The sequence below is a fragment of the Ambystoma mexicanum genome, chromosome 11 (assembly GCF_040938575.1).
Source record: "Ambystoma mexicanum isolate Mex_15411 chromosome 11, UKY_AmexF1_1, whole genome shotgun sequence".
NCBI lineage: Eukaryota > Metazoa > Chordata > Amphibia > Caudata > Ambystomatidae > Ambystoma > Ambystoma mexicanum.
The window spans coordinates 926922954-926950547 of record NC_090934.1 but is presented as its reverse complement, the minus strand read 5'-3'; the positions used below and the strand labels follow the sequence as shown (position 1 = coordinate 926950547).

Sequence of the window (27594 nt, the reverse complement as noted above, 5' to 3'; positions counted from 1 at the left end):
TGCGCCCCTCAAGGGTGAAGATTTCGTCGAGCTACGCTTTTGGAGGACTCCAGACGTTTCTCAGGCCCGGACATGGCCCAGGAGAAGGGAAGCTCGACGCCCGGAAAGCTGTTCAGGATCTGCCCTGGATGCCAGCTGCAGAACGTCTTTAAGGAGGATGAACACTCCTTTTGTCTCTACTGCTTACATGAGGACAAGACGCACGTGGAGAAGGACTGTGCGTTTTGCGGCAACATGTCGGAGCGGACCATGAAGGACCGCCATCAACGTCTCGCCAACTGGCTGGAAGGGAAGAGCCCGTCAGGCGAGAAGAAGAAGAAATCCGAGCGGTCTTCTAAGACCTTTGAGGACGCCCCGGCGACGGGGGTCCAACACAAGGCCAAGCACCGCGAGTCCGCTGGCACCGGGAGCGCCGAACGGTCGGGCTCTACGGGCACCAGGCAGGGCGAACCCTCCCCGGCACCTTCAGCCACGAGCCAACGCTCTGGGTCGGGTAAGAGGAAGGATGAGCACCCGGCGAAGCTCCTGGAGAGGCCCCGGTCAAGCTCGAAGGCCCCATCGGAGGGGGAGCGAGGCAGTGTCCCCCCCCCTCAAGGATAAGGCGGTGAGCGCACCTAAGGTGGTGAAGGCCTTAATCCATCCGGCCAAGCCCTCTATTGATACTGTCGCGGCGGCCCTGGCTCAGCCTGTGGAGGCTACACCAGTGGTGGCGACCTCGGGGCTCAGAGTCTCCCTGCCACCTCGGAGGGAGTCCTCTTTTGTGCCCATCGATAGGACCCCCGTGAAACCCCCGGCGGGGAAGAAAAAGGGGGGGCAGGGCGTCGTCGTAGATTCGGCCTCAACCTCAGAGGAAGAGCTGATTGAGGTCTTAAGCCACGGCCTTGGCGTGGAAGAAGACCGGCCCGTCGGGATGGATCCCGACGCAGGTGACGACGACATCGTCGAGGGTGCCGACGGGGCCCCTGATCGCCCGTCGGATTCCCCTCTGCCAGTGCCGCAAGACAACTCGGCGGCCATTTTGTTGGCTATACAGTCCTTATGTTCAGAGATAAGGACGAGACTACCGTTGCCGACGGAGGAACCTCTCCCGTCAGGGGATCCTGAACCGGGACCTTCTGGTGCTCCCCCGCCCAAGAGAAGAAGGATTCACCCTCCACCTCCTTTTCAGCCGTCGCGCCCCGTCCAGCCCTCCTCCCCGTCCACCCGAGGGGATGATACGGGGACTGACACGGCAGCGACGGGTACGGACGACGAGGTATACGACGAGGATCTACCGTCGTCACCTCCCACCAGGGCTTCTCCGCCCGACGAGATTGGATCGTTCCACTTCATGATCGCCAGGGCATCCGAGCTTTCCAACTCTGCCCTGAGGAGAAGAAAAAGGAAGGGTTCCTTTATCAACGGCGCGAGGCCAAGAGGAAGACGGTCCTCGCGGTGCCTCTACTGGACGACATTTGGGATGAGGGCCTCGCCCTCCTCAAGAACCCTTCCACGACGCCAGCTAGAAGAGACCGGTACAAGAAGAAGTACCGGGTCCCGGACGCGGCCCCCCTGTGCCTCTGGGCGCAGCCTACCCCGGACTCCGTCGTCTCCGCGGCGGCCAGGAAGAAAGCGGGGGGGGGGTGCGGCCTCCACATCGACTTCCCCACCGGACGGCGAGGGAAAGAAATTGGACGCTATGGGACGCAGGGTCATCTCGTCGGCAGCGACGACGATTAAAGCGGCCAACGCCTTGGCTATCGTGGCCCGCTACGACAGGGAGTTATGGTACAAACTGGCTCCCCTGCTGGACTTCCTACCGGACAAGAGGGCGGATGCCCTGGAGATCCTACAGGAAGGCGAGGTGGCGTCGGACCACGCCATCACTATTGCGACAGACATCGCCGACACTGGGTTTCGCGAGTTGGGCAACGGCGTGTGCCTTAGGCGGCGTGGATGGCTCAAGGCTACGGACTTCCGTCAAGACGTACAGACCAGAGTCCTGGACATGCCGTTCGATGGGAACAACCTGTTTGGGAAAACAGTGGACGATTCCCTCCAGGCCATTAAAGCGGACACTGAGATGGCCCGGGCCCTTGGGGTTCTGCAGCAACGACGGACGCCCTTTCGGAGCAGCGGAGGCAAGGGCGCCTCCAAAGGTTCCGGCGGCGGTTTCTCCACCTACCATCAAGCGGCCCGCTCGTCGTCTCAGGAGGCCTACAGAGGACGAGGCAAGTCTGGCGGACCCCGCCCTCGTCGCCAAGGAGGTCAAGGCGGCAAAGCCTCGTCGAAACAGGATTGAACCGGCCGTGGGGTTGGGCCCCCACCGAAGCACCCCGGTGGGAGGCCGGCTGGCGAGCTTCGTCAGCGTGTGGGAGTCCATCTCCACCGACCGTTGGGTGCTGGACACCTTAGCCCGGGGCCACGCGCTCGAGTTTCAAATAATGGGCCCGCGCGTCCCCCCCCGTGGCCAGGAAAGAGCTTCACGTCCCTCAGCTTCTCCTGGAGGTAAAGGCGATGCTCAGGAAGGGCGTCATCGAATTCGCCCCAAAGAGGCTTCGGGGCTCCGGAGTTTACTCGAGATACTTCCTCGTGAAGAAGAAGACGGGAGGATGGCGCCCAATCCTAGACCTGCGACGTCTGAACAAGTTCATCAAGGCGCAGAAGTTCCGGATGGTCACCCTCCAGCACGTCCTGGGGCAGCTGGAGGAAGGAGACTTCCTGTCGTCGTTGGATTTGGAGGATGCCTACTTCCATATTCCCATCCTAAAGGGGCACCGAAAATTCCTCAGGTTTGTGGTCCAAGGGTGTCACTACCAGTTCAAAGCCCTCCCCTTCGGACTACGGTCGGCACCCAGGGTATTCACCAAGTGCCTTGCACCGGTGGCGGCGCAGCTGCGCCGCGAGGGGATCCACGTCTACCCCTACCTGGACGACTGGCTCATTCGAGCCAAGACGAGGGAGCTCGCCGTGGAGCACACGGCAAGGACCGTCCAACTTCTCACGGACCTGGGATTCTCCGTGAACTACGCCAAGTCCCACCTGGTACCCGCGCAAAACGCACTGTTTCTGGGAGTGAAGCTCGACACAGTGTCCCTTCTGGCCTCCCCGTCAGAGGAAAGGACTAGGTCCATCCTGGGCAAGGTACAGCGGATGTTGGTTTCCGACGCGGCAAAGGTGAGGTCCATCAAGTCCCTCCTCGGAATGATGTCTTCTTGCATCTACCTCATTCCCATGTGCAGGCTCCGGATGCGCCCGTTGCAGAAGTTCCTGGACGCGCGCTGGATCCAAACGACGGGCGGCTTCGAGGAGAGGATCACACTCGACGAGAGTTTCCGCCGAGCGGTCCGGTGGTGGGGCAACCGCGCGCATCTGACGGCAGGCATGGACTTCCAGACCCCAGACCACCAGGAGACAGTGACCACGGATGCCTCCCTGGAAGAGTGGGGAGCGCACACCGAAAATCTGCACGCGAGAGGCCTTTGGCTCCCGACGGAGAAGTTCCTCCATATCAACGTCCTGGAGCTCCGTGCAGTGTTCTGGGCCCTCAGGTCCTTCCTTCCGTCCCTCAAGGGTAAGGTGGTGAGGATCTTCACCGACAACACCACCACCATGTTTTACATCAGGAAACAGGGCGGAACCAGGTCTCCAGCGCTGTCCAAGGAGGCGCAGGACCTGTGGCATTGGGCCATCGCCCAAAGGATGTTTCTGGTGCCGTTTCATCTGGCAGGGATAAAAAACACCATCGCCGACTCACTCAGCAGGGAGCTGCGCTCGTGCCACGAGTGGGAACTACGGCAGGATCTAGTGGATTGCCTCTTCCGACGGTGGGGCACACCCCAGATCGACCTGTTCGCCACGGCGACGAACTCCAAGTGCCGGAGGTTCGCCAGCAGGTTTCCGCAGGCGAGGAGCATGGGCGATGCCTTCTCGTTCCCCTGGGAGGGCCTGTTCCTCTACGCGTTCCCTCCTTTGCCACTGCTAATCCGGCTCGTCAACCAGCTCAAGAGGTCACGGTGCAGGATGATCCTCGTCGCACCTGCGTGGCCGAGGCAGATATGGTTCCCGGACCTTCTGGACTTGTCAGCGTCCCCGCGAATCAAGCTGCCGGTGGACGCGGATCTACTCTCCAGGGAAGGAGGCGCCATCCTCCACCACGACCCGAAATCGCTGAACTTGCAGGCCTGGCTCCTGCAGCGCTAGAGTTTGGAGGATACGACATACCGGCCGACTGCAGAGAGGTTCTTGCAAAGGCCGGGGCGTCCTCGACTCTTAAATTCTACGGACACAAATGGAAGAGGTTCTCTGTCGGGTGCCACGCACAGAAGATTAACCCTCTACGGATTACGGCTCCCCAGGTACTGCCGTACCTGCTGACACTGGCCAAAGCTGGACTGGCACACGCGTCCATCAAGATTCATCTTGCTGCGATCTCCCGATACACCAGGGTGCGAGAGATCCAGGCCCTTTCCTGCAAGGCCCCGTACTTGACTTTTCACTACACGAGGGTAGTGCTCAGGACGCACCCCTCTTTCATGCCCAAGGTACCGTCGGACTTCCATCTCAACGAACCCTTGGTGTTGCCTGTGTTCTTCCCGTCGCCGGCTGAGAGGACTTTGCACTCGCTGGATGTGGCTAGAGCGCTGAAGTTCTACGTGGACCGCACGAAGTGTTTTCGGAAGACGTCACAACTCTTTGTGAACTTTGGACCTGTCAATCAGGGGAAAGCTCTCTCGAAGGCTTCCATTTCCAGATGGCTCTCCGGCTGTATCATGTACTGTCATCGGTTGGCAAACCGACCGCTGCCTGGCCGTCCGAGAGCCCATTCCACCAGAGCGATCGCAGCTACCACGGCGTTCCTTTCTGGTGTGCCCCTGCTGGACATATGCAGGGCTGCTACGTGGAGGTCGACGCACACCTTCATGAAATTCTACTGCGTCGATCGGGATTCCAGGGAGGAGTCCATGGTCGGCCAAGCAGTGCTGCGCAACCTGTTCGCCTGAGGTGAGCCTGGTGAGGAGGTAAGATTGCTTGATGTTGAGTTTGATGTAATGCTTAATGTTGAGCCTTTGCCACCTCCCGTGGTTGTGCATGTGTGTACTGCTATGTATTCTTTATTCATGAGCATGTGAATCCATGCCAGACCCCATGCTGGAGAAGGAACAAGTTACTTACCTGTAACTGTTGTTCTCCAGCATGGGTCTGGCATGGATTCACATGCGAACCCTCCCGCCTACCCCTCTGTGGCTCTTCACTTGGTCATACTGCCACTTCACGTGCTTCCAAATCTGAAGATGGCTGCCAGAGGCGGTGCTTAGGTAGAGGGCAGTCATTGGCTGTGGTCAGTATGACGCAGAGACCAGTGATTGGTTATTACTACGAAAGACAGATCAGAAACGAAACTGATACTGTTTTTTTTTTTCTTTACCGAGGATTCCCAGCCTGACGACGGGGAATATTCATGAGCATGTGAATCCATGCCAGACCCATGCTGGAGAACAACAGTTACAGGTACGTAACTTGTTCCTTTCACATATCTCAATAAATGGGTCCTCGCCCTCACCTGTGACTTTGATCTGGGGGCGGGGTGTATTTATAAGTGGAAGGTTTTTTCTGCCGTGAACTAAAAGGATATTTCTCAGCACCTACATTGTAGGTTCTGAAGCAGGGTTGAAATATAGATGGCCTGTCTTCATTGGCTTTGGTTTGGCAAACTGTGGCATTATTGTTCCCCAGAATACTGCTCTGGAAATACCAGCTGTGATCCCGGACTTTGCTTGCTTTTGCAGGTGATTTGCTTATCACGTAGCTTGTGAAATCTCTTCCCTGTGTCCTCTGTACTGTTGTCATCAGGGGCTTTCAAGTATTTCACTTCTCAGTTATTGCAGCAACTCTCTCTATCGTGCCCCTTGTTATGAGAGCCACCTGACTTTATCCAGCGCACTGAATTCTGGGACATGCAGTGCCGCTTTTCTAATTGGGAACATGGGCCCTGCAATTCACAGCTTTTTATTAGAAAAACGTGCTGTCTCCACCCCGGTTATGGGAACACCTTCATTCGCGATCACACTGGTTTCATGGCATCAAGAGCCCATCCAACTTCACTTTGTATTGTAGCGCTGTGTTCCATAATCCGCGGATTCTCAGAACCGGCTGATGCATTGCAAGTGCGCCTACCACCCAGGGAATAAACGAAGCGAGGTAAAATGGCGTGTACTTGACGAATAACACCAAATGATGCACCAATTTACTCTTGCTGTAAACTGGGTGTAGCTCCCAGTTTAAACAATGAACCAATGTACTGCACATGGAACACTGACTGGTTTAGTTCATGCAGCACATAACCATGCATGTGAAGTGCTTGTTGCATGACATTGTCATGGACGATTATTTGGAATTGCTAGTCCATAGTGTCCAACCTGCGAGCACAGAACTGAGGGTCTACTGCAGGCTTTGCATTTGAGATTCAGTGAGCAGGAGCTAAAACCAGATCCTGGGTGTCGGGCATCACCCAGCAGGCAGGAGCTACCGCCGGGGAACCAGGAGCTACTAGAGATGCTCCTTTAACTCTTTGTCCATCTGGGATGAACCATTTCCTTTAAATGTGTATTACATGTGTTTTAATTCTTCTTCATTAACCTTCTCAAATACTCAAAGTTAATGTCACATTTACTTGTTTGGAAGGCACCTGTCGACCCCGAGGGTCAAAGGTAGCTCCTGGTTGCAAGCTAACCAGGCTCTACTATGCTAGATGCAGGAGCTAAATGGCTTTCAGCTCCCCTCAATTTCGAACCCTGCACTGACGCAAATGCTGGCCCATCTTGGACCGACCTTTTGAAATGCATTGGACTAAATGTATATATTGGACGGCCATTGCAAGAAACCAGTGACTTCGTGACTTGGATCAACATGTGGGTAAAGTGAAAGCAAAATGGGGTTAGAGGGGTCCCTCCAAATAATGGACACGGAATATGCAGCGGTGTATCACGCTGTTGGGGCTTTCTGGGAATGTGAAAACGGGCTGGATGTGATGGCATATGAGTAAGCTGCATATTTGCAAGGTGAGCAGTTTATTGTGCTTAAACGTGCATTATTTAGCAACTTTTCTTTTTAAATGAGAACCGACGAGCCCCTTATAAAGTGATCTACAAATCCTGCCTCGTTTTGATATGCCACAAGCTTTTAAATGCACTTAATTTTTATGAACTTCCCTTGAGGGAGACCTCTCAGCCACCAAGTTCACACAATGTCCAGGGATGCCTGATTGATCCCAATGCTCGGGTCACCTTATTCACAACGGTTACCAGATCAATTGCGGTTGCACCATGCGCTGCCGGTCCCCTCGTGAATTGGTAGCTATTTCTTAATTGTCTTCTAGTCCCGACATTGACATGTCTGGTCCATTTCTTCCCCAAACCCCCCTACATCATTGAGTGCCATGGGTAAGTGTGTCTAGAGCGTAGCTGATCATATGCAGACTGAAGCCGAGTGTACAGAGCATTTGTGAGCATAGTTTTGGGTGTCCCCGAGTTTCCAAAATTATCCCGTCAAGAGGAGCTATGCAGCACCCTTACATGTGCCCGGGTCCCTAAAATCCTTGAGATGGCTCCGGGGTAGGGCTGTCAATGGAGTTCAAGTTGCAGTCTCCAATAGCTCAATGGAAATGCTAATGTAACCTGCAGAATTCTTCTGCGAGGTGTTCCATCACCTTGCCTTTGCATCCTGATAACCCGTTCCAGGGGTCCGTGCAGCCCTCCAATTTTCACTCCTGCCCACGGGGTGTGCCAACAGACCAGGAACCAACTGAATTTCAGAGAAAATCCCTAGCTTCCCGATGGGTCAGGGTCTCTGGAGTCCAGAAGGGCTGGGGTAAAGCCAGTCCCTTATTGGGTTCAGAGGCAGGTGCAGGGTTTTGCAGGTCGATGGCTCGGTCATGCTCCTATTTGCTTTTCGGATGCATGGGGTGTCTGGTAAAGGGCCAGCTCTGCCATAGGTTAGCCCGCCAGTCTAGCCAGTCTAGAAAACATCCCTTCATCTCTGTACTTGGAATTAAGTCTGGAAGGAGGCCTACTTATTACTGACACAGTAGCTTTCACATTCTTTGAATGGGGACATTTTGGAGGCCATTGAAAGGGTCCCCATTACATGACTCGCTCCTTTGTCCCATTGCTACAGTAGACCTGTTCGTACAAAACTGGTCTGATGCCAACCAATGGCCCTCATTCAGAACATTCTATAGTGCACAATATAAGCCAAATAAATAAGGTGGTTCTCCACATGCTGTTCACATGTAAGAAGGAAAGACCTAATGGACACATCCATGTCCTGAACCTGGCATGCATTCCCACGCTGCGCACCTCCCAACTGCTCCCCTAGACGAAGTCACCGTCCTGACAATAAGGCCTAGAACAAACTCGTTATGAAAAGCCTCTAACAACCTATTCTGTTGAAATTAGGTCAAAGGCAGTTATGTTTTCATTTTCCAACCCAAAATGTCTAGTGTTTTTGTGCAGTGTACACCGAGAGCTTAATCCCCTTCCTTTTGTTAAAGGGAATGCATGGAGTAGGTGTTCATGAACTCTGCTCAATTTAAAATATTCACTTTATGATGATCTATTTGAATATATTGACTGCAGGGTGAGTCACATGGTTTATCCAGGTTGTTGGATGAAATGTAGGAATGTCTGGACACATGAACTCATTATGCATTTTGGCTGTGCATTAAAAAGCAGCGGTAACTTATTTGCTGCCAATTTACCACCACTTGCACTTTACCTCTTAAACAGGGTTTCAATTTCTCTGGTTAACAATGAAACTGTCTCTTGTTGCAAACATTTCCATTCCTTCAGGATTTCTGAAGCCAAACAGAAAAACACCCCCTCGTTCGCGGTGTTGGGCTCTCCCAAAGTACTGTGACTCTTGTATTAGTTTAGTTATTTTCTTGTATCCAAGTTGTTTCAGGTAGGGAAGCTGTTCATCCTGTCTTATCAAAGTTCTGTACCTTCTGTTGCTTTCTCAGCCTTAGTTCAAAGTGTTCATCGTTCTTTCTTAATCCCCCTTGATTAGTGTATTTGCATGCTCTGGTTTCTCAGGCTCCCGTCCCCTTGATGTCTTTCTCGGCTGTTCTTCACAGTGTGCATGTCTTTGTTTCAATCCCCCTCTGATGGGGTATTTGAACACTCTGGTTCTCAGGCTCCTATAACCTTGTTGGCTTTCATAGCCACGACCCAATGACTATTGAGTTTCCGAGGCTCCCATAACCTTGTTGGCTCTCCCCATTCCTACTTGGCTTGGTAGCTACAGTCTGATGTGTGAAGAGCTTGGGGACTCGTGCTCTGTCAGTCTGGACTTGGGGTCTGCTACAGTCCTGCCGGCCCACCACAGCTTTGTGGTCGTGCCACCAGATGAGATCATTGTGTTTCCGTCTCTGCCTCTCCTCCGACCCTGGCTTCCCAGTCAGATATAACATCAACCCTTAGATGTTCGGCTAGCGCTTCGCCTACCCTACTTGCTGCCAAATGTTCCATGGACCAGTGTGGCTCCACCCCTCCAGGACGTCAACGATGCGGACGCTTGCCTCTGCGTAGCCGTTCTTCTCCCTCGGTAGGTGTCTCCTCTCTTATATACATCAGAACCATACACAGAATGATGTCCTTCTTTGTCGCTTATGTCGTTCAGGCTGTGTTCAGCAGTGCCTGAAGGTAATGGGATGAAAGTATGATAGTTGGGTATTGTAGTCAAAGAGGTTGAGGAATTGTCACTATTTTGTAAATCTATTTGGTGAATCCAAAACAGAAGTATTCACAACAGAAGTAACAAGTCTTTTTAGTTCCAATGTAGACACATCCTTATCGGAATGGGAGTCCTTGTCCCAGCGAAGGGAGTCACTCACAGGGAAGTCCCACTTGTCAAAGGGAATGGCTCCCCCTTCCCCCTGGGGAGAAGGCATGAAAACCCTGAATTCATCACACTAGGTTTTGAGCAATTGCCCAACTAGAGGATGGAGAACACTGTCACACAATCAGATGGAGGGTAAGGGTACGCGATAAAAGCCATTGAGTGAGCGAGTTTGATGGGAAGGGGTACTGTTGGGGGTGCAACATGTGTGGCCATAGTGCTTGCTCTTGTCGCAGGTGGAGCAGAAGACCTCCAAGAACTGCACTCAGTCGTAGGGCTTCATTTAGGTCTGGCAAGAATGAGGTTTGTTTGTTCTTGTTGTGGGGCTTGCCTGTGCTGGGGCAGCAGAAGAAATATGGTGGCTAGCTAGAGAGTGTCTCATCTCCATGGAGACAGTCGGACCCAATCAAAGATAGAAAGCCCAGAGGTCATAGGTTGAGGTGGAGAACTGGTGGAGAGTGGGGGTTCTCATATCTCCAGGAGTGGCTGTCTAGGGTGCAGTCGGCAGTGACTACATTTTGGATGACGTAAAAGTATGGGATCTGCGTTTGGTGAATGTGATCCGTGAGTTTGCTGGTACCAGGGTAATTGGACATTGTACATTGCTTTGTGACGACGTATGTGAGCTTCTCTTAATCCTTGCCTGTCTCCTTTCAGAGGTACGTTGATGGGGGCATTTCTGACAACCTGCCACAGTATGAGCTGAAGAACACCATCACAGTCTCGCCTTTCTCTGGGGAGAGCGACATTTGCCCACGGGACAGCTGCTCCAACCTCCATGAGCTGCGCGTCACCAACACCAGTATTCAGTTCAACCTCTACAACGTGTACCGGCTGTCCAAGGCCCTCTTCCCACCTGAGCCTCAGGTAACAAACTCTGCTGGCCCTTTCATCTCCGGCAAGATGGCTAGCATGCAATGTGTCGATCACAGTAAAAAAGTGTACTCTTGCCCTGAAGATGGCCAGCAGGCCATCTTCTGCTCCCAACATGCAGCGTATCTGAGAGCTAAAGTAAAGGAGGTGTACCGCTGCGCCCTGGTTCTATGCACAGCTCCTGCGCAACTCCCAGCATGCAACATGCACTCTGCCATTGAAGTGAGGTGTACTTCTGAACCTGTCCTCAGCCCGTGCACAGCAGCCAGAAGGCAATATGTAAATGTTGATTGTGCTGTGGTGTCTTACTGCGACCAGAAAATTAGTGGTGTTTTCTTAATTGGGTTATCCCACCTAGTGCAGGGGGGCAGGATTGGATGTAGTGTAGGGTGGGCACTTTTGGCACTCTCAAACATTTGCTTCTCAGCCCCTCAGAAAATGAATCATGAACAGCTTGAAAATAGATTAATTTCTTATAATGTTGTCCGCAAAGTACAAGATGTTCTCACCTTTTAAACCCCCTCAAAAATGCACATCAATATTTTCAGTGCAGTCCAACACGGGATTTCACAGGGCTCCTGTTCACGCCCTCCAGTGGTCTTGTGCGGAAGTGTCGCCTCTAAACCTAGTGATAACGGTTCAAATCCCCCCCCACACACAGTTTAAAACACAAACGCACCGCAGTATTCTAAAATGAATGTAGAGTGCTTGCGTGTTTCCCAGTATCGGGGAGCTGCATCTGAGATCTGGGGAGACATTTTTGCTGGATCCTGGAAGATCTGGCCCAATGGCGGCACGGACTGACACCGCACCTGTCCTGAGCCAGCATTCAACTAGGGCAGGACGGGCAGACTCGTGGCGCAAGGTAATGACGCGCAAATGTCACCAGTCGCATTATACTCCTCGCTAGCTTAGGGCTTTGGGTGATCCCGGCAGACAGGGGCTTGGATGTCTTTTTAAACCGGCCCCATCCAGGTTGCTCTCAAGCATGCACTGCTCAGGTGTGGCGCTCTGCTGCTTCATTCAGTGGTAGCCCGTCCATGAAGAGCTCCCAACTTGCACTGTGTGCGTTTCGTGCGGGTGTCTCGTCGTCATTGCCCGCAGTCATTCACGGAAGTGATTACATCTGAAAAGCTTTCCAGGGCATTTGCAGCGTTGTTTTTATTTAAAAAATAATTTAAAAAGCAGAATGTGTGGGAGAGTGGTTCCTGGGTCGGTTCAGGAAGATCCATCCTTTCATTTTAGTCCTTCACAGGTTTGTGAAGTCCCTTGACCTGACATAACTTTCATCGTTGGTGACAGAATGATGACAGGGAACCTTCGGGTTAGAGAAAGTGTTTCTCGGGGGCCGCTCTGAAAGCGCACAGAGTGCAGACTGTCCTGACATCACTCCCAGAACTTGGCACAACCAGTGCTGTACTTTCTACTCGTCATGTCTCTGCTCTAAAATGCGTTCCTACCTATTGCTCATAGAGCTCGAGGCGGAGTATGCAGAGGTTACTGCCGGTGTAGCAATTCCTTAACTCAGTGGTGGAAATGGAAAAAATGTAAGGCGCATCCCACAAGATCCAGGGTGGGGGTGGAGTTATATGAGGGTGTTGAGTTCCGAGAAGGCAGAGCTGGCAGTTGAGCTCCACTCAACGGCAATGCTCAAAATAAAAGTTTTAAAATGGTGCAGTTTCTTTCATGTCCCTTCTTTCCAAACTTTGCACTGTACATCAGTTTCACTTTAAACCACTTCCATGGCAGTGGTGCACCCAAAAAACTGTTTGTAATGGAGTGGTTTTTAGTACATTAAAGATCCATAGAATGCTCTACAGTAGAGGGCTACCGGGGTATCTCACAAGGTTGAGCGACTGTCGGTGTGATTTAATATATTAAAAATTGGTTGTTAATCATATGACTTTTTGCAATTCCTTATAAGAAAAACGAGTGCTATAAAATGTGTTTGGCCCGTGGGTGATTTGGGCTGGCCGCTTGCATATAGTCAGGGTGGAGGTGGGGTTATTTCTGCCCTTGTAGTGAAAATCAAAAGTTGGCACTCATGAACCCACAGTTTCATTTCCTAATAACTGCTGTCTGCACAACAGAAGCATTTATTTGTGATTAAGCAGTTTGATAAGCATATAACATCTTTATAAATATAACCTTTGATAAAACAGGATGGGGCACAAAAATGACACGGTATTTGTGTGGTAGTCCAACAAAAAAAGAAACACATTTCAAAGAAAACTAGTGAATGTAAGTTTTATTCAGTATTTTTTAGTTTAGAAATGTCTTTTTTTTTTTTGTGTGTGTTTTCTGTGAACGTGTAATATGCACATTTGGAAAACAATAGTGTGCTCAGCATGTAGAAAGCTTGCTTTTAACAGTGATGGCCCCCACCCAAGTGATGGTCATGGTCCATTGATTACCATGGTCCCTTTCAGACCAGAAGAGCACAGGCTGAGGAAATCGGACCTGCAAACACGCAAATGACGGCTGGGGAAAGGCGCACACAACAGATTAGATCACTGAGGCCCCAGCTTCCCTCAGCAAAGCTGGGGGCTTGGTAAAGCGGGCCCGAGATCTGATGCTGTATCTCAGACCCATCCAGTGCATTAAGTGGGCCGGGGCCTGCTGGGGCTGGGCCCCGGCAGTCTCCAAAAAGTGGGGCTGAGACGGGGCCCTGCCGGGGCCCCCCGGTCCCACCGCAACATTGGCGGGATGCATTATCCTGTCGCAGCCATGACGGGAGATGCGCTTGCCATGAAGTCAGGCTAGCTGACAGAAGTGGCAGCCAACCACAGCGATGCTGTGCCTGGCTGCCACATCCATCAGTCATAGTTACTCCCTCTGGTGACCCCTCGCGTGAGGGGTCACCAGAGGCAGTTACTGTCCCTTTGTTTCCCCAGGTCGCCGAGGAGTCTTTAACCCTCGGCGAACCTGGGGATTCCTCGACATTTTTCGAGGTTTATAAAAGATGGCTTGAAAAGTACACAATTAAATTACGTGTACTTTCAAAGCCATCTTTTATAAACCCAAAATGTTTAAAAAGATGGCCTGAAAACTAGGCAAATCGTAAGGTATGCTCACAAATATATATCCACGTTATATATCTTTGTGCATACCTTACTATGGTTTCTGTACTTTTCAAGCCATCTTTTATGCAACATATTTCTAGGTTTAGAAAAGATGGTTTGCATAGTACACAAACCATAGTAAGGTACGCATACAAATATATAACATTTATATATATTTGTGCACTTACTTTTTAGGCCACGCCCCTCCCACAAGCCACACCCCCAAATGAGACCCCCCCCCGATTTCTTACCCCACTTAACGCCCTGGACCCAGCAAGAACCGTCCCATTGGGCAGCACAGCATTTACTCGAGTTTTAGACCTAATGTCCGTGCCTACTCATTGATCCAGTCTGCATGCCCTACGCTCTGGTCCTCCTCAAATCGGTACACCCCATTTCGGCGCCGCTGGTTCGGCGCGGCCAGTTCGGCGCGGGGATGTTTTGGTGCGCCAGCGCCAAACTGGCCGCGCCAAATCATCCCGCACCAGCCTGGGGATGGGTAGCAGAGCTGGGATGGATAGGAGGGCAGATAAATCCATGCCCAATTTCTTCTCAATGCCGCAGAAGCCTTGTACGAGTGAGGAAAAAAAACTGCCACTTAAGACAAAGACGAAGCTTGACTGTCGGACACTCAGGCTGGGATGGACGAACCCGATTGCTGGAACTATTCTGACATTTCCCTACAATTTTGGCAAAAGACATGACTTGCTATTCGCCTGCCGTTACCTGAATTGCAATACACTCTCCAGTGCATTCCAGGTGGCTACCCTATCACACTATGTGTATTGGAACCAGAATGAGTGCAGGCTCAAATTCTCGCAAGAGTACAACAGCCTTATGGGACCTATCAATCAGTTGGGTGACCTGGTTCTACGCATAAAATAATGTATAGAAGTTTGTAACCCTCGCACCTGCTGGGTTTCTAAGTGCTATGAGTAGGCATATAGGGGACACCTGAAGGAATTTCCTCTGCCCTACTCGTATCCGAGGTACCTGTGAGGTGGATTAGTCGCCTGTGCTACTCGCATCCGAGGTACCTGTGAGGCACTGCAGCGCTTTTGGTCACTTCCTTGCGTTTTAGGAACCGGTGGTGCTGCTTAGCAGGCAGGAGGGCAATACAAAAACGTTCAATGTCATTTGAAGGTGCAGGTTCATACTTCTTTTGTTTTTAAACAGCCCGAACTGAACATGCACAATATATAAACATTAAAAAGTTAATAAAATAAAAAAGTGGTGTCAGGTAGCCTGGCCTGCCGCGGCCGCATCCTTGGTCATTTCTGTGCGGCCAGTTCGCGGCCAGGCCAGTTCGGCGCGAGGCCAGTTCGGCACGGGTTCTGTGCGGCCAGTTCGGTGCGGGCTGCCGCGCCAAACCGGCTCCAGCGCCGAAACGGGCGCGCCACATCATCCTGCGCCGAATCGGCCGCGCCAAATCGTCCTGCTCCGTCCTCAAATAGCCCTCATCAGTGCTTACATTGCTGAGTGAACACGGCCCGGACAAACAGGTTCTTTCACTAGTGTTTTTTTTTAATACAATTCCAGTGCCTGCCACACAGCGGCAGTGTTTCCACACATTGGTAAAGCAGGCACTGAAGTTACTGTGAAGTTTAGTAACTTCTTATTAACGGCGGTCCAAAGCGTGAGCTGGAGCCAAAGAAATTAAAAAAAAAAAAAAAGCATGACAAGGAAAATAGGCTTTGGTGGTCTATTTTAGTTATGGCATCACACGTTGGTAAATTTGATGCTATGACTAAAGGACTAAACAGTAATCTTCACACCATTACAAGTGATACAAACATAGACTCATTACCTCCACGTCCACTCTTCCTCGTCCCAGTACTTACCTCATGAGGCACCCGCCTCCGACACAGGACCTTCTTCTATTTCTTCTTATTTCTATAACTCCTCCCCCACACCCACGTCACTTAGTTTTAATTTTTCCTGCCTCCGGCAGGTTGGGCTTGTTTTTTCTTCCCGGCGCGGGGCGCTGGGGAGCTCCGAATGCTGGCCTCCTGATCGGGCTGTGTGGCGGGGCCTTCGGCTCCTTCAGGTGTGGCAAGACTCCTGGGTTCCCTGCGGGGCTTGGGACCCGGTTGAGTCAGGCTGCCTTGCCTGGTTTCTGCTGGGCTTTGGCCAGCGCAGGGCATCGTGGCCCGGGTTCTGGGAGAACTGACCCGGGTTCAGGTAAGGAGAAGGGGGGCATGTTTTTCCTGTTGCATGGCCATGCTGCATGGGCGGCTGTGCACGGATTGGCGGCTCCTTTTTCTTGTTTGAGCCACGTGCTCCGGAGGAGGGTGGGCTCCTCCTCTGATGCTGCAGGCATGTTGCCATAGGAATTAATTGATGTTGTTCCTATTGGTTATTGTTCTTTCTGGCCTCTATTTGAATGTGGGAGAGGCACGTTAGCAATTGTTTGTATGTGGAGCCTTGGTTCAGTGTGCAGGGGTCTTTGGTGAAGCAGGCTTCCTTGGTCACTGTTTTTGGGCTTACTCAACATGGGAAAACATTCTGCAAAGAGCAGGCATCTGGTCCTGTCTTCTTCTTCTTCGTCTTCCTCTTCTCCTGATTTACACAGAAAGAGAAAGAAGAAGGCTAAGCGTTTTTCCCTGACCAGAAAGGATTTGAAGAAGCTGCTTAAGCATCGTAGAGGGAGTCGCACACACGCTCATGGACACAAGCGCAGGCGTCTGTCTTCCTCATCCTCCTCTTCTTCTGGCGCGGAGTCTTCGGCCTCTTCTTGTTCCTCTTTGGCTGATGCTGAAGGGAAGTATCTGGACAGAGAGGGAGTGGAGGAGGTGCTGGCTCAAGTTGGAGATTGCATGGGATTTTCAGAGCCCCTGGTGCCGGTGGAGGGGGCCGACCCTTCTATTCGCCAGTATAGGCATACACCTAGGAAGGGGTTGCCTTTGGTTTCCGATATCCGGGAAAAAATCCTCCGGGAATGGCATGACCCGGAGAAGATTGCAATGCCCCGCTTCATGTCCAAACTTTACCCTTTGAAGGGCGAGACTTTGCTGTCTGATCCAGTTGAGGTCGACGTTATCCTCGCCAGCCTGGTGGGTCGCTCCTCTATGTCGGCCGAGGAGGCGGCCGTCCGGGATCCAGTGGACCGCCGAGTTAATTCCGGCCTTAAGAAGGTTCATGCAGGGGCGCATCTGGCCCTTCGAGCAAATATCTATGGTTCCTACACAGCTGAAACAGTGTTGAATGGTTTCAGGGAGTTGAAAAAGGCTGTCAATGAAGGCTCTGATTGTGCCCCTTTGCTTACAGACATGCAGAGACAGGTTGAGTTTTTGGCTGATCTGGCTTTTGATGGGGTGCGTGGTTCAGCCATGGCCATGGGGGCTGGTATATCTGCCCGGAGGCATTTGCACCTAAGGGACTGGAAGACTGATGGGTCTCAGAAGGCGGCTGCCCTGAAACTTCCTTTCACTGGGTCCAGGCTTTTTGGTGATTGCCTTGAGGATAAGGTGCACAAAGTTTTTAGGGCGGACAAACATGCTGACAAACTTCGACGCAAGCCTCCTTCAACGGCCAAGAAATCTTCCTCTGGGGCTGGTCCAGTGACCAGCAGGTCTTTTCCTGGCTCCTCATCACATTCTTTTCGGAGGGCTAGGGGGGGTCGGGGTCCTCCACGCTCTTCACGTCCTGGCCCGGCACCTAAGTCCTGACGGTTTGGAATTGCCGGTGGGCGGGCGGCTCCGGCAGTTTTTTCCAGTATGGGAAAGGTGGTGTTCCGACTCATGGGTTCTGGACACAGTACAATGGGGGTATCGAGTGCATTTCCTGTCTCCTCCTATCCAGCATTGCATGGTTCGGACTGTGGTTCCCAGGTCTCGGCTCAAGAGGTTGGCCATGGACGCCGCGCTCTCCGAATTAATGTTGAAGGCGGCCATCATGCCCGTTCCTCTCCCTGTGCAGGGTCAGGGGTTCTACTCACGGGTGTTCCTGGTCCCCAAACCTTCGGGGAAGTACCGTCTAATTCTGGACCTCAAAGCCCTGAACTGCTTCGTCCAAAAGGAACACTTCAAGATGGAGACTTTACAGAACATTCTTCCGATGTTAATAAAGGGGGATTGGATGACATCTCTGGATCTCCAGGACGCTTATTACCATGTGGCTCTCCGTCCCTGGCACATGCAGTTCTTCCGCTTTGCAGTGGGATCCCGACATTTTCAGTTCAGGGTGCTCCCGTTCGGACTGCGATCTGCCCCCAGAGTTTTCACCAAGCTGGTGGCTCCCCTGGTGGCGCACTTACATCTGCGGGGCATTCAGATATTTCCCTACCTGGACGATTGGTTGGTCAAAGCGTCCTGCCTGCAGACTGTCATTTCTCATCTCCGATTGGTCTGCCAGGCATTACAGGACTGGGGTTTCCTGGACAACTGGCAGAAATCCCAACTGGAGGCTTCTCAGGATCTAGTTTTCATTGGTGCACAGGTTTGCACCAGGATGGGGAAGGTGTTCCTGTCCCTGGAGAGGGTCCGTCGCTTGCTGACTGTTCTGGGCAGGGTTCTCGGGAGGCAGTATGTCCCGAGACAAGCCAATTGCTGAAATTGCAGGGGCACATGGCTTCTTGCGTGTTTCTAGTTCCCTGGGCCCGTCTTCATCTACGCCCCCTGGTGTCCTACCTTCTCTCCCACTGGCTCCCTTCATCTCAAGCTTTCGAGGCTTTGATTCCGGTGTCTCTGGCGCTGCGGGTCTCCCTGCAGTGGTGGTTGAGGGTTCCGAAACTACGGGCTGGGGTGTCCCTGATCATTCCTCCGGTGACCACACTTACTACCGACGCCAGTGGAAGGGGCTGGGGAGCTACGTTGGGAGTTCTCTATGCTCAGGGGTTGTGGGATCCGGAAGAGAGCCATCGGACATCCAATTGGCGAGAGTTGTGTGCCATTCTCCGGGCTCTGGTGTACTTCAGGAGGTTGCTGATGGGCCGGGCAGTTTTGGTCCGGACGGACAATACGACAGCTTTGGCTTACGTCAACTGCCAAGGGGGTTCCGGCCGCTCCTTGAATGCCCTGGCAGCTCAGATAGGTGCTTGGGGGGGAATCACATCTGGTGTCCCTGGTGGCTTCACATATCAGGGGGGTGGACAATGTTCGGGCGGATCTACTCAGCCGCCGGTTTCCCTCCTCGGTGGAACTGGTCCTCTCGACCCAGGTTTTTGCAGAGATCTGTGTCAGGTTCGGGACCCCTATTCTGGACCTGTTTGCGTCTCCAGCCTCAGCAAAAGTTCCCCTCTTCTGCTCTCGTTTTCAGACAGAGGGTGCGAGGGGGGTGGACGCCCTCTCTGTGCAGTGGCCTCAGGGTCTCCTTTATGCTTTTCCACCTATTCCTCTTCTGCCTCGGGTGGTTCAGCGCATCAGAATATCCAGGGTGACTGTATTGTTGTTCGCTCCGTACTGGCCCCGCCGGAGTTGGTTCCCCTCTCTGTTGGAGCTTCGGTGCCAGGAGCCTTGGCTGGTTCCGAAGTGGCCTTGTCCCCTTCTGGGGGAGCTACGGTTGGGGGTCCGCCAGATACAATGGGCAGTGTGGATATTGCACGGGCTAGGCTGATATCTCAGGGGTTTTTTGGTCCTGTGGTGGATTCCATAATGAATGCTCTTAGACCTTCCACTCTGAAGGCTTACGGCAGACATTGGAGCCATTTCCGGGACTGGTGTGGGCGGTCTGGGATTCCACCCCTGCGTTCTGGCCTCCCCGCTATCCTTCAATTCCTCCGGGATGGGTTTGACAAGGGCCTGGCGGTTTCCACGCTTCGCTCTCAGTGGGCCTCCATAAAATTCCTTTTGGGGGACTCTGATGGGCACTTGGATGGGGAGGTGTTGGTGGGGAAGTTGCTCAGGGGTTTTTCTTCTTCCCGTCCTTGTACTTATAAGGGGCTTCCTCCTTGGGATCTCCCTCTTGTCTTAAAGTTTCTTCAAGGGCCTCCTTTTGAGCCCATTTCCGAAATTGATATGAAACATCTGACGCTGAAGACTGCTTTTCTGATTGCCATAACTTCTGCCCGTAGGCTTGGGGAGATTGGGGCTCTGTTATGTCACCCCCCTTTCCTGAGGGTTCTGCCAGACTCGGTGGTGCTGAGGTGTGATCCGAAGTTTCTCCCTAAAGTTGTTTCTCGTTTTCACACCTCTCAGGATCTGGTTCTCCCTGCCTTTTTTCAAAATCCGCAAACGCCAGAGGAAGTGGCTTGGCATAGCATTGATGTGCGGCGGGCGGTGTTGGAGTACTTGGCTAGAACTGCCCCTTTCCGCCGCTCTGACAGTCTTCTGATTACTTTTGGCCCGGCTGGGGCTGGGCGTAAGGCATCTGTAGTGTCCATTAGCCGATGGATCCGTCTTGTGGTCTCCATGGCCTATGTGGCTTCGGGCCTGCCTGTGCCTGCGCACGTTCAGGGGCGGTCCACCAGAGGTTTGGCGGCCTCATGGGCCGATGCTAGGGGGGTTTCTCTACAGGAGATATGTAGAGCTGCCACTTGGGCTGATCAGAGCACCTTCATCAACCACTATAGGTTGAATGTCTCCCACTCGGGGGTTGGTTCCTTCGGGGTTGGAGTTTTGTCTGTGGGGATGTAATATTGGAGTTATTAAAGGTGTGTGTTTCTGCACTGTTTTGACTCTTGTCTCATTGGGACCTTTTTCCCCGTTTGTTGCTTTGGTATACCTCATGAGGTAAGTACTGGGACGAGGAAGAGTGGACGTGGAGGTAATGTTCTGATTACTTACCGGTAATCTTCATTACTCCTAGTCCTACTCTTCCTCGTCACAGTACTGACGACCCTCCTCAACCCCCATGCTACGGCTTGGTAATATGAAACTAAGTGACGTGGGTGTGGGGGAGGAGTTATTGAAATAAGAAGAAATAGAAGAAGGTCCTGTGTCGGAGGCGGGTGCCTCATGAGGTAAGTACTGTGACGAGGAAGAGTAGGACTAGGAGTAATGAAGATTACCGGTAAGTAATCAGAACATTAACGCCACTCGAGCAAGAAGGTAGGACAAAACCAACATCCGGGAGTACTATTTCTGACGGCAAAGGGAACCAATAACAACTGAGGCACACATTGAATAGTCACCTTTCAGCAAATCACAAAGCCGAAACATCCGAAAGGAGGGAATAGTTGCACGTTGTTATGGCGGATGTGTAGTCCTGGCTATTGGCCATTTCCCACTATATATTGGCACTGAGCGTTTTGGTTCTCCTATGCTTCGCTAAAACGAAACCGCTACGAACCAAAAGCCTAAACAGGATGATGTGGAATTGGCAGAGCAGGTTGTTGAGGACACCCTTGCAAGTTGAAATAATACATTTGAAAAAAAAATTCTGCAGGGAATGAAACTAGACCCATCTAAAAAATCTTGACTGGTCTTCAAAACATTTAAAAGTGAAAAGAAAAACAACTCTCTTTATACTTTTTTGACGTTTGCCAAAAAAAATACAATGAGGGTCTACTTGCGAATTCGTTTCTCATGTTTTGTAGTGAAGCGTTCAACTCCTAAAATGTGTGAAGCTCCGGTTCCATCCGGTTTAATGACCGCTCTGCTCCCGTATACCCTGACTCGCGAGCATCTGATCATTTCATCGATGCTAAAGCTTGTCCCAAGGTGGCCATGCAGAGCACGGATGGAAGTCCAGCTTGGCTTGTCTTGTCTTGTCTGATTCTACCGGACCCCACAGTTTCATAAACCGGGCCTCTTACACTTTTGGAGACCCTCCTGTCCTGTTCTGGCCCCTAGCCAGCGGATTTTCATTCTCACATGGATGACCCACCAGGGGACCCGTGCCTTTTTACCACTGCTCACTGACTGAACCACTTTACGCCAGAACTGGTTTCGCCCCCTCACCTTGCCTTTATCAACCAAATGCCCATCAATCGGATGCACCGAATAGGAACTTTGGACTGCATTAATTTCTTTTTCTTTCTGGACTTCATTACATCTCTGCTCCATTTCTTGCGATAGATTTACAGTATCTTCAGTTGGACCCCCGTACCTCATTAGACCTTGCCGGTGTGTCGTATGCACTGCGTAAAAGTTAAGGGTGGTCTTAAGCACTTTAACAACTGGAACACACCTGAGCTTCATAATGGCAGCTGGGACACTGGAAACGAGAGTGTGGCCCTCTCAGGACCTTGCGCATCAATGAAACTGTGAGAAGCACAAATCGGCCTCAAACTCTTATCATTTTCACTTGCTTCATCAATGCAGCCGGCAGTTTGTCTTTCAGATTAGCAAACGCTTAACTGCCCCTTCTAGTTCTGCACTCACGTATTACAGCCTTCAGCTTTTTGTACCGATGTATGGCCAAAGTGACCACCAACAGTAACTGGATCTCTGCCTTGTCTGCATCTTATAATTCCATTAATACCCATCTCCCTGAGCCACAGAGACTCTGTCCCCCTTTTTCTGTATGAATTCAATAGTTTACATAACGAAACCTTTCCTATTTTGCCCCATCCTATGAAGATTTGGAAAAAATCTGTCTACTAATTTATCGGTTCTCTTTTTCTTGGATAGGTCCCTCAACATAGGCTTAGTTCCCAGTATTTTATTTATTTTTTATTTGTTTTGGTCATTCCCAGTATCTCTGCGTGAGGGGTGATCGCTGAACTCCGCCAAAAAGGTGCAGCTACATTTCCAGCAGTACCAGAAAATAGAATAGCTTCAGTGTTGTAAGCAGTATTGTTGGCCGAATAGGCGACTAACCGGCACCAACACTATATTGAATATAAATGTCTCAATCCTAAAGTTTTGCCTGGTTTGTGCCCCCAGATGGGTTCAGAGACGGCCATAATGGATGTTCGTGAGAGGGTCCTGCTTTGGCACAATCCTGACAATCCAGCCTTGTTCGTTGTTATGGTTTGTCGGCTGCTTTTGACACCACTAATCACGGTATTTTGATTGGAATTGCTGTTTGGAATCCTGGCTCCACCTCTTGCCTGGATTCGGATATTCGTCTCTGATTGGGTTGCGCAAGTCTGGCTTCGAGGATACTGATCTGAGGTGGCCTGCAGAGGTCCACAGGGCTCCCCTCTCTCCTGGCTCCTCTTCAATGCCGATCTGCTTCTCTTGGCTTTTTTGATCTGCAAGTCAGTCTTTGCCTTTCCTATGTACTTCAATGACTCCCAATGTTGCTTGCTCCCAGATATAATGCACAGGTCAATATTTGCATGTGCAACAACTGGCTCAGCCTTAATTCCAGTAAGTGAGAAGCCCTGCCCCTTAGCTGTACACCCGGCCAGCTCCCTTTATTTTTCCCCCCATATGAGTTGAGGATTGTCCACTGTCACAGTTCAGGTAGTTCCAATTTCCAACTGCCTATGGCACAAGTTACAATGAGTGCCAAACCGAGGTGTGTGTACCTTCCAGCACTATGGCCATGTTGCCTTCTGGTGTCAGGAGCAGGTATGACTCCCAGAGGTTAAACAGCTGAAGCATAACCTGTTCTCTCCAATCTTAAAAATCACTCCTTAGCTTGCACCCACCTTTGGCCACCAATCGTCCCTCAGCAGAATACCTGGTTGGCAGAATTCCCTGCCCGCCGTGCAGCTGGAGACTACTTTACTTTGTCCCTAATGTGAATAATCTAGCAAGTTCATCCCCGAAAACCCAGTATGGGCCTCCTCTCATATGGCCACTTGCAAGGCAGCCTCTACCTAATCCTGACCCTTGAGGGTGGTACTTCATGGGAGGGTCATGTGGGAGGGGACTCATGCCAGGGGAACCTGGTGAACCCCTAAAACCTAGAGTTTGCCCAAACTCACTAAAATTGTGATGGCTTATTGTAAAACAGCTTATTGATAGTACTACTAAGGACTTCAAGGTCCAGCAGGCTCGTGGTACTGGGACGAGGAAAAGGGGCTCTGAGGTAGTAAAGATCCAAAGTGCAACTAATCTGAGTGGTCCAGTTGTTGCAAAGGAAAACACTTGACCAGGACATTTAAATGGAGAAATGAAATGCAGCTGAGGGAAGGCGGTGGGAACGGCAAAGCTGAAGCAGACTGGAGTACAGAGGTCGCTGTACGAGCAATAGCAAGCCCAGTTGATGCCAATCGTAATGGGAGGCCGGAGATCCATGCAGAGCGCTGGCAGCGGAAAGGGGCATCAGAAGACAGAAGCTGAATGAAGGGTACAAGTGCTCCCATTCAGACAGGCATTATTCTGAAGTGTGAGGTGAAGCAGCAAAGCACAGAGCTTCAGAAGGAGCAGTCCACTGAAGCAAAGTGGATGCTGTCGGGAGCACGAGAGGTCACCGCCTCCAGTAACCAAGAAGAGGAGACCGAGTCAATCTTATGAGTTGGCCTAACCACCCACATGACCCAGTGGTGATCCAAAGAGTATGTAATAATAAGAGATCCTATGGAATACTGAACCAAGAAAGTAACATTACGGTGAGCCAGGCATAATTCCTCTTGTATGAGATACCAACTAGAGGAAACCTATAACCCACATTGCCAACAGCCAACAGGCTGTACAGAAGCAGCATATAAGAAACAAGGGTATAATTCCTCTTTTGTGGGACACCAAATGGGGAAACCTCTAACCCACATTACCCACAGCCAAAAGGCTGTACAGAAGCCACTAAGAAGCAACAAGGGTTCAAGTCTTTTGTTGGGATATCAATGGAGGAAAGTTTATAACCCATATTGCCAAGAGCTATGAGGCTATAAAAAGGCCAACCATTGTTCAGCTCTCCTTTCATGTGATGTTGGTGTGGAGAGACTGGAGAACAAACATTGGCACTGTGAACAATTGTAGAATTAGGAGTTTTATCCTGGCAGGCGAGTAAACCAGGAAAGAAGAGGATACTGTGAAACATCATATGGGTGGCAAAAAGGTGTGGCAGAATGAAAGTATTACCTTAAACTGTTGCTTTGTAAAATGAAGTTGCTTTGCTCTCCTGACATAAGTGTTCAGTTGGGAGTGCGATATATAATTGCTCTGTCTGGAAGAGAACACTTTTCTTAAGTAATAAACTGTTTGGTGAGAACGACATTGGACTTGGTAAAAAGAATATAAGATATTTGGAAGAGGAGTGTTGTGTTAAGACAGTTTCCTTAACTAAAAGGAAAGTAAGAAGAATGCCAAGTACTTTGTTTTTGGTCAGAAGTGTTCCCAAAGAGACCTTTTCTCTACCCAAGGCAAAGTCATATTGGGAGAGAAGGAACTTTTGTGTTGGATCAAAAAGGAACTTTGTTGAAACACAACTGTTCTTTGAGTGTGCATACATTGAACCAGGGGAAGGGACCACACCCCTTGGTACAAGGAGTGCTCTTTGAAACTTATGCTTGAACTTTTGCACTGGGGTGTTGAATTGAAGATTGCTAAATATTTCTTATATTATTTTGTTGTTTGTGGTAGTGTGAGGGTCAGGGACCTTTGGACACTAGGTCATCTTTCTTTAGTTTAGTTTTCCAGGTAGAGATATTCTTATTAGGATAGGGAAAGATGGGAGTTTCTCACCCTTTATTGTTTAATAAAATGGCAAATTCTGTGAAAACTGTACTTTTGTGTCTGCCTCACATTTCTGACCCCTCACACTAAGCAAGCAACGTGGTGATTTGAGTACTTGGTCTTGTGCCATTCGGGAGTGGTACCCTCTCCCTGCAGACATCTGGTGCGTTGCCTCTTATAGGGTGTTCTGCAGCACCCTAGTGGGGCCCCTTTTGGAGCTGGATTAATGCTGACTTGTCCATGTACCCCGTTGCTGTTCTCTATTCACTCAAATTGGATAGATCTTGAATTTTTGTTTTTCTAATGTATTTAGGGACAGGGTTTATCTGTACAAGTTTATTTGTGTGGTGCATTGAAGCCCATGGGTCTGTGCATGCACTAAATATTGATCATGAACAAAGAAAAGGCCCTTTTTTGGTACTCTGGTCTAAACAATGTTTTCCCTCCACAGGTCATGAAAGACATGTGCCGCCAGGGCTACAGGGACGCGCTACATTTTCTGAAGAGAAATGGTAAGTGATGGCGAGAGGCAGTCTTGTACCGAACAGTCCATCCATTCAGGTGGTATTAGAAAATCGGGCAAGGACGCTTTGCACACTGGGGGGGAAGGGTTAGCAGGGGGGAAACTTCATCTGTGTCACTGTTCAGGACCACAGTGCAGCAGAGCCAAAGCACGTTTCCCAGAGGTGTGTTAATGAGGGGGCAGGGTTAGTGATGGCGCTAGGGCAGGATCTGTGTTCTATGCATTTATGCACATATAGCCTGCAAGGTGGGATGCGCCGTGTGGAATGTGGAAGGCTGGGAGAGAGAGTCAGGTGGGGATGCACTAGAGGAGGGGTGAACTGCAGTCATGTTATGCTGTACTTTGTAAAACCAATACACCTTTGAACTTGCCTGAAGAGTGTTCAGCATCATTGTAGTCTGCAATCCCTCTTAGTCACACCCTGCACCTTTCAGATCTCTGTGCACTCCTCTTGTCCGCAAAGTAGTGATATATTGTTGACTTGTGCCTCATGAGGGGCCCTTCACTCCCTCTGGCACCAAAATCTGTGTGTCCTTGTGTGGAAATAGTCTATCCCCCTGAGCTAGTAACCCCTGCGGCGGAGCGCAAGCACATCAGCTTAACCACTGCCCCTCTACCCCCCAGTCAGTGACCTGTTCTATGCTACTGCACTCAGTGCCACCCTCAGGTCTGCCAGTGCCCTGTGTGAGAACAAGTATGAGCCGAACAGAACTGGGCCCCCTGCTGTTCTTGTAAAGTGTCTTTAAGGGCACCTTGCCTCCAGCTCAGTTTCATGTTAACGGCACTTATTACAAAATCACATTGTGATTCTTTAATAGGTGCTGTTTACATGAAACTGAGCTGGAGGCAAGGCGCCCTTTAATTGCTGTGTCGTGGGGGGGTTCCCTTGTGCGGCCGCACCCTCCGAGCACACCTTGAGCCGGCGCTAACTGCACTGATGGGGTGACCAGATAAAAAAAAAAGCGGGACCGGTCACAAACATAAAAGTAGGACTAACTGTATGTGGATCTAGGGGTCGTAAGGAGACAGTGCGCTTATTAATACATCTAAACATTTGTATAGCAACGTAAATTAGTATGGGTCGGATCTGCTGCGTTGGCACCCCTCCACTGGTGCCCCCTAGCAAGTACCAGGACACATACTAGGATTCCATTTCCTAATAAAAGTAGGACTAGCCCATCCTTTCTCCCCCTTCTGCAGAGCACCACTCACCCTACCCCTGCTTGTGGGATCCACAGTATTTCCACCACTGCTTCTGCATATAAATTGTGCGGTGAAGTATGGTAAAAACAAAGGCACTTTTGCTTGATTGCTATTGCAGACTTTGCTGTGTGGCACAATCAGTTAATGCATGTGGCTGTTGCCTGAAAGGGTGGAGATTCAAGCCTGTCTCGATCTGGCTTAATTGATAGTGTAAAATTGCAAAACTATTAAGTTTGTTTGGTTTAAACAGGTTATGTTGAATTATTACAGATGTTGTAGATTTAGCCAAGCTGGGATTGTGCCAGTGGTCCCCCTCCCTTTCCCAAAAACTGCAACAGGGTTTTTAAATTAAAAAAAAAACTCTGGATGAGGGAGCAGAGCACCCAATTTCGGGACAGTCCCGACAAAACGGGGACGCTGGTGTTGGGAAGGAGAGAGGGTCTTTCCAACCCCCTAAGCGATGAATGGGAAACAAACTGTAAACCGCACACCAAGGGAGCAGGGGTTTGGGGGGTGTATACACAAGTGAGTGTAGGAGTGCGTAGTGCACACAGTAGGAGCTATATAATAGAGCCGAGTGTAGACGCCATCTTGGCTATTTGCAGCCATT

The 27594-nt window shown here is 50.8% G+C and overlaps 1 protein-coding gene across 2 annotated transcripts in view; it reads left to right on the top strand.

The window, feature by feature from the left end:
• Positions 1-27594, top strand: part of PNPLA2 (patatin like phospholipase domain containing 2) — a 158154-nt gene that overhangs the window by 116890 nt on the left and 13670 nt on the right. For both annotated transcript variants that reach the window (XM_069624023.1, XM_069624022.1), the window contains exons 4-5: positions 10534-10743; positions 25710-25770. In XM_069624023.1, coding sequence (XP_069480124.1) covers positions 10534-10743; positions 25710-25770 — 271 coding nt within the window. The remainder of the gene's footprint in view (positions 1-10533; positions 10744-25709; positions 25771-27594) is intronic.